Source organism: Ranitomeya variabilis, chromosome 4, assembly GCF_051348905.1.
Source record: "Ranitomeya variabilis isolate aRanVar5 chromosome 4, aRanVar5.hap1, whole genome shotgun sequence".
NCBI classification, from domain to species: domain Eukaryota; kingdom Metazoa; phylum Chordata; class Amphibia; order Anura; family Dendrobatidae; genus Ranitomeya; species Ranitomeya variabilis.
Window position 1 is genome coordinate 102,273,125 of NC_135235.1, and position 7,793 is coordinate 102,280,917.

Here is a 7,793-nt window from a genome sequence, read left to right on the forward strand (position 1 = left end):
GAAGTGTAAAATGCACTGCAGCAAAAAAGAATGTTATTTCTTTGTTTATTTTTTTTTTAAATTGGGAAAAGTTTTTTCAGAGGGTCATTTATTATTCAACCCCTCAACCCACCAGAATTCTGTTTGGTTCCCCTAAAGTATTAAGAAGTAGTTCAGGCACAAAGAACAATGAGCTTCACATGTTTGGATTAATTATCTCTTTTTCCAGCCTTTTCTGACTATTTAAGACCCTCCCCAAACTTGTGAACAGCACTCAAACATGGTCAACATGGGAAAGACAAAGGAGCATTCCAAAGCCACCAGAGACAAGATCGTGGAGGATCACAAGGCTGGCAAGGGGTACAAAACCCTTTCCAAGGAGTTGGGCCTACCTGTCTCCACTGTTGGGAGCATCATCCGGAAGTGGAAGGCTTATGGAACTACTGTTAGCCTTCCACGGCCTGGACAGCCTTTGAAAGTTTCCTCCCGTGCCGAGGCCAGGCTTGTCCAAAGAGTCAAGGCTAACCCAAGGACAACAAGGAAGGAGCTCCGGGAAGATCTCATGGCAGTGGGGACATTGGTTTCAGTCAATACCATAAGTAACGTACTCCACCACAATGGTCTCCGTTCCAGACGAGCCCGTAAGGTACCTTTACTTTCAAAGCGTCATGTCAAGGCTCGTGTACAGTTTGCTCATGATCACTTGGAGGACTCTGAGACTGACTGGTTCAAGGTTCTCTGGTCTGATGAGACCAAGATCGAGATCTTTGGTGTCAACCACACACGTGACGTTTGGAGACTGGATGGCACTGCATACGACCCCAAGAATACCATCCCTACAGTCAAGCATGGTGGTGGCAGCATCATGCTGTGGGGCTGTTTCTTAGCCAAGGGGCCTGGCCATCTGGTCCGCATCTATGGGAAGATGGATAGCACGGCCTACGTGGAGATTTTGGCTAAGAACCTCCGCTCCTCCATCAAGGATCTTAAGATGGGTCGTCATTTCATCTTCCAACAAGACAACGACCCAAAGCACACAGCCAAGAAAACCAAGGCCTGGTTTAAGAGGCAAAAAATCAAGGTGTTGCAGTGGCCTAGTCAGTCTCCTGACCTTAACCCAATTGAAAACTTGTGGAAGGAGCTCAAGATTAAAGTCCACATGAGACACCCAAAGAACCTAGATAACTTGGAGAAGATCTGCATGGAGGAGTGGGCCAAGATAACTCCAGAGACCTGTGAGGGCCTGATCAGGTCTTATAAAAGACGATTATTAGCTGTAATTGCAAACAAAGGTTATTCCACAAAATATTAAACCTAAGGGTTGAATAATAATTGACCCACACTTTTATGTTTAAAATTTATAAAAATTTAACTGAGCAACAAAACTTTTTGGTTTGTAAGATTTATGCATCTGTTAATAAATCCTGCTCTTGTTTGAAGTTTGAAGGCTCTAACTTATTTGCATCTTATTAAACCTGCTAAATCTGCAGGGGGTTGAATACTACTTGTAGGCACTGTATATATATTTATGTTTAATATAGCGCTAGATAGCAGAAAAGCCAGTAATTCAATTGCCGGCTTTTCCTATCTCCTTCACAAACCCGAAAAGTTCAGAAAAGTCCCCAGGCTCGAGTTCATATGAATTCATCCAGCAGAGGGCGCATCACCACGACTGGAGGTAACTACAGTACATTCCCCTGCATTCCATTCATTCACCAAGTTTTACAGGCAGGAGCACAGCTGCATTAGCAGAGCTCCTGCTTGTAAAATTATTTAACCCCTTCAGATGGATTTACAGCATGGGACAAGACTGAACGACGGAAGGTATGGAATATTGTTGTTTGGTTTTGTTTTTTTACTTTATTTCAGGTGACAAGAGTCTTCAGGTGGATTAAGAGTATAATAAAATATTACAACACCATGTGTCTTTATTTCATTAAAATACTTTTTAATAATGTGTGTGTGTTTTATTTACCATTTCGTACTATTGGATTAATAATGGATAGGTGTCATAATTGACGCCTCTCCATTATTAACCTGGCTTAATGTCACCTTACAATAGCAAGGTGACATTAACCCTTCATTACCCCATATCCCACTGCTACACGGGAGTGGGAAGAGAGAGGTAAGTCCCAGAATAGGCGCCTTTTCTGGGGTGGCTGGGGGCAGATGTTTTTAGCCAGGCGGGGTCCTATAACCACGGTCCCTCTCTAGGCTATTAATATCTGCCCTCAGTCACTGGCTTTCCCACTCTGGGGGAGAAAATTGCACGGGAGCCCACGCCAATTTTTTCCAGGATTTAACCCTTTCATTTAATAGCTAGAGACCCCAAATTTTACACAGAGACACTTGTTACACTAGTAAAGAGGAATATGCAAAAAAAGAAGGGATATGAGATGGTTTACTGTATGTAAACCATGTCTCATATCCTGTCGGGTTTGTGAAGGAAATAGGAAAAGCCGGCAATTGAATTACCGGCTTTTCTGCTATCTAGCGCTGAATTAAATATAAATATATATATATATATATATATATATATATATATATATATATATATATATATATATATATATATATACAGTATGTCTCACTGACGTATATATATATATATATATATATATCTATATATAATTGTCTAAGGGTTTTTCTGTCTGTCTGTCTGTCCTGGAAATCCCGTGTCTCTGATTGGTCGAGGCCGCCTGGGCCTCGACCAATCAGCGACGGGCACAGTATCGACGTAGATGTCATAATGGTTGCCATGGCAACGATGATGTCATAAAGGTTGCCTCGACCAATCAGCGACGGGCACAGTCTGCCGCGAATTCTGGAATCATCATTGTCCATATACTACGGGGACATGCATATTCTAGAATACCCGATGCATTAGAATCGGGCCACAGTCTAGTATATATATATATATATATATATATATATATATATATATATATATACCTATTCTATGTGTTGACATTTATTCTACCTATTCTATTCTGTCAGTGTGATTTTACTGTACACCACAATTGCCGGCTTTTCTCTATAACACCGGTGCGTATTTCTCGCAAGTCACACGCAAGGTCCGTGTGTAATCCGTATTTTTCTCGCCCCCCTAGACTTTCATTGGCGGATTTTTTGCGCAATACGCTGATAAACGCAGCATGCTGTGATTTTCTACGGCCGTAACATACCGTATATTACGGATGCGTAATATATGGCAGATAGGAGCAGCCCCATAGAGAATCATTGGGCCGTGTGCAATGCGTATTTTCTGGACGTATTTTCTGCACTCATACGTCCGTAAAACTCGCTAGTGTGACACCGGCCTAAAAGGTCTTTTTCTTGTCTTGCAGCCTGGATTGAGAGCAAGGCATACATACAGCATATTAGAATGCTGTATATCAGGGATGAAAGGGGCTGTCTTTTCTCATATGGGACAAGCCTGGTGACAGATTCCCATTGATAGGAATTGCTAAAATGTGTTTCACTACTCCCATAAAACTACATTTGAAGGCACCACTCCATGATTTTTTTTTTCCCAGCGCTGCAGTGGCGCATTAAGGCTGCAGTCACAATATCAGTATTTGTAAAAATGAAAAATCAACCATATCCCTCTGTCTATCATTCTGTCCCACGCCGTAATCCATGTCTCAGATAAACAGTTTTCAACCTGGTCGGTGCCGAGTTGCGACTGCCCAGGCTGGGAACCACTGAGGAATGAGCTGCTGTGAGCTCATAAAAATACAAGGGAACCCAGACTGTTTTTTTATTACTATTATTTATTTAAGTGCAAGCGCCAGCTGATGAATACTCCAATCAGCCGCCGCCTTCTCTCGCTGTTATTAGCGGCAGCAGGCATAGGCTCATGGGAGTAGTAGTCCCATCAGCCGATGCCAGTGACCGGAGGTGAACAGTAAAATGGACTTCCAGTAGGTGTTCTGTATGGAACTCGAACTTTACTGTTCAGGTTCGCCCTTCTCTAGTCACAAGTACTCAGTACAAGTCTATGAGAGCCAGAACGAGGCTTTCTTAGACTTTTAATTGAAAAGTGATCTCCGGCGCACTCCAGCAGACACTTTTCGCCGGAAATGGACAGGAGCAATGCTGGAAAAGAACAAAAGGGCTGACACAAGCAAGTATGCCTATGACCAGATGGTTGAGGAACCACAAAGAGCTGCACTGCAGGCCACATGTCCCTTCGGGACAAAGATTGTGTACCCCTGGTTACATCCTGTCAGCATTGTGAGCAACTGATTGAAGGGTTTTAGTAGTTCTATGTTATTGATCAATCACTGGCAACCATTAGATTGGAGGATGAGCAATTTGATGAGACTATGGCATATTGGAAAAATAACCCACAATAACCCAGACATGGCATATTATCTAACACGGGTGTACATAAGGCATACAAAAGAACCTCTACATTATTCTTCAATGTTAGCCAATGTTGCATTGTATAGTTGAAAAGAAATATATACTGGTGTGTTTCTTTAACTTTAAAGGGAATTTGTCAGTAGTATCAACCCTTCTAAGCCATCTATATGTGCACACAGGTCATAGGAAGCTGACATTATGCCTTAATATCTGTAATCCAAAGTCATATTCCAGAGATATCCATGTTTTCATATATGGAAACAAGCTGTTCAGGAATATGAGTCGGACCCTGATCTACATGAGAATCTGCCTCCAGGGATTATTTAACATGAAGGTGGAGTTACCAGTGTGATGTGTGATGGCCGCTCTCTACTCTTGTGATCTCACTGCAGAGCTGTGTGATTATACCTGACATCTGCAGGTTCATCTCAGCTTCAGTCTCACAGGCAGACATGGTTGCAAGATTATTGTAATACAGCAGAGCTTCGACAGCTGCAGAAAATATGTTTGTAAGGACATAAAGTTTAGTTCTGTTCTGAGCTAGTTAGGGGCGTTACCAGTGCGAGACAACTATCATTTAAAATAATCTCTATCAGCAGAGTCTCAGGCGGATCAGTGTCCGGCCCATAGTCCTGAACAGCTCATTTCCGTATAATAACATGGATTTCTCTGGAATAAGACATCAGATCACAGGTAGGAAGGCATCATTTCTTTCAGCTTCCTATGACTTGCATGCCCATATACAACATACAACTTGGGAGGGTTGATCTTACTGATAGATTCCCTGGAAACATCTTATATTGCAGCTTACTTCTAATTTTATTTGTACTACAATTTATTTCTTATTAAACTTATTAAACCATTTTGAAGTTCTTCCTATATTCAATTAAATGTCTTTATTGATTTCAACCATGTTGGATTTGTCATCATTTTTGCTATGACAATTTCACCATGTCTATACCACAAGAATTAAGGCTGCTTGAAGCCTCCATGCAAATCAGTTCGAGCACGGACCGCAATGCACGGACTGGCCGTGTCTTTCCTGCCCCAATTGCCACAGTCTCGTAGACATATATGAAGCCATCACGCTCTGGCCGGGAGATCTGCAGCCAGTCCGTGCTGGCACCGATTTGCACCGACTCCTGAAGCATCCCTTAGGGCTAAAGGTGTGTTTACTGTGGTCTAGGATGTTTTTTCAACCTTATGGAATATACAACTCCTAAATCTTCTGATGTTCTATTTTTTTTTAAAGCTTTTAATAAAGCCTTTTTTACCTCATTATTTCTTAAGCTGTAAATAAGAGGATTCATCGCAGGTGTAACAACAGAGTAAAAGATGGATATAGCCTTGTCCATCTCAAAATTTTCTCCAGACGATGGTCGGATGTACATAAATATCACAGTGCCAAAGAAAATAGTCACAACTGAAAAATGTGAAGCACACGTTGAGAAAGCTTTGTGTCGTCCAGAAGTTGAAGATATTCGGAAAATAGCAGATATGATGAAGACATAGGAGACTGTCACAAGTAGTAAAGAACCAAGGACCACAACAGCAGAGATCATAAAGACAAAAATATCTAAGAAGAGTGTGTCGGGAGATGAGAGCTTCACCAGAGGCCCAACATCACAGAAGAAGTGGTTAATGACTTTTGAGCCACAAAATGGCTTTCCAGAAAGTACAATAGTGGGTATGGTTGGGACCATACATCCACTTACCCAAGAGCCAAAAACTAGCTGGTAGCATAATCTTTTGTTCATGATGTTGGTATAATGAAGCGGATGGCAAATGGCGAGGTAACGGTCAAATCCCATTAGGGCCAGAATAAAGAATTCTGTGGTGCCAAAGAGAAAAAAGAAATACATCTGAGTGAGACAACTCTTAAAGGATATTGTCATGTTTCCAGATAAAAGATCAAACAGCATTCTAGGTACAGTGACTGTGGTGTAACCTATCTCAAGGAAAGAGAAGCTGGTTAGGAAAAAATACATGGGTGTTCTTAGGTTGGTGTCAATTCTAGTGAGCGAAATTAAAATTACGTTTCCTGAAAGGGTTACCAGATAGATCATCAGAAAAAATATAAAGAGTATGATGCTCATGTCCCTTTCTTTTGTCAATCCAAGGAGCAGGAATTTGTCTGCCCAGCTTCTGTTTTCCATTGCACATCCTGCGAATGGGTCAGACTGCAAAATGACAAAAATATATTCTTTTTAAGTGTCGTCCAAGGTGTGTCAATACATTCCTGCATTCGTACATTGATCTACATGAGAATGCAAAGCCGAAACCTCAGGCACACACTTAAAACCAGACTTTTTAAATCAGACATATGCTTCTGTCGAAGATCAACTTATTGATTTTCATGATCTATATGTTAACGCCAAACGCTGCAAAATTACAATAGCGCAAAGAGCATTATTCCAAGGGAAAAAATGTACGTTTGTGTACAAGAGAATAGTATTGTAACAACGCGATAGTCAATGAAGTCACTAACTAGGGTAATGCTGAAAGTAGCACCTACATTGTCTATAACAAAAAATTGGCTCTATGTGCTTGTGCGAAATGCATATGGGTGTAGAAGCTGCCTTTTATAGCACTGCTCTGGTCTGTAAAATGAACCTTTGGTCCTTGTGGAAAAGAGCATGTGTGCACTAGCACATTACCTATAATAGGTCTATGCCCAGGATGTCATACACACATTGACCAAAAGTATCTTCATGTGAATGAGCCCTAAAATAATTCATTGCCATTTTTGGGTGAAAATTAAATGTGAAACAACCCCGTAAGATAATGAAAGATCAATGCATGTACCACCTTTATAAACTAATTTAGTATTTTTGCACTTAAGTCACAAACCTCTTTAAAGTGAACCTATCACCAGGTTTGGCTGATACGAGTTACGACCATCACCTTTCAGGGCTGATATACAGCATTCTATAATGTATATCTGCCCCCAACCCGACCTGCAAGAGAAGAAAAATAACTTTTATTATACTCACCTGCGGGCCGGGCCGGTCCAAGGGGTGTTGCTCTTTTTGGTCCGGCGCCTCCCATCTTCTTGCAATGCCGCCCTCCTGCTTGCTTCGTGTGGATGACACGTCTGCTCGGCACCACACTTCTGCACAGGTGTACTGCTCTGCCCTGTGAGGGCAGCGCAAAGTACTGCAGTGCGGAGGTGACGGGAAAGGTCAAAGAGTCCCGGTGCATGCGCACTGCAGTACTTTGCCCTGCCCTCGACAGGGCAGATAAGTATGCCTGCGCAGGAGCACTGTGCTGAGGAGACTGTGTGGAAGACAAAGGGACGGAGGCAACAGATAAAGAAGAGCGACACTCATTGGACAGGACCGCCCCACAGGTGAGTATAATAAAAGTTATTTTTCTTCTCTTGCAGTTTGGGTTAGGGGCAGATATACAGCATTATAGAATGCTGTCTATCAGCCCTGAAAGGTGAT

The 7,793-nt window shown here is 41.9% G+C and overlaps 1 protein-coding gene across 1 annotated transcript; it reads right to left on the reverse strand.

The window, feature by feature from the left end:
- Positions 1-5,416: 5,416 nt before the first annotated feature.
- On the reverse strand, positions 5,417-6,503 carry LOC143767583 (olfactory receptor 6C4-like). The gene has a single exon (XM_077255993.1). The coding sequence runs from the start codon at positions 6,501-6,503 to the stop codon at positions 5,520-5,522; it is 984 nt and encodes a 327-aa protein (XP_077112108.1). The 3' UTR covers positions 5,417-5,519.
- Positions 6,504-7,793: the final 1,290 nt, after the last annotated feature.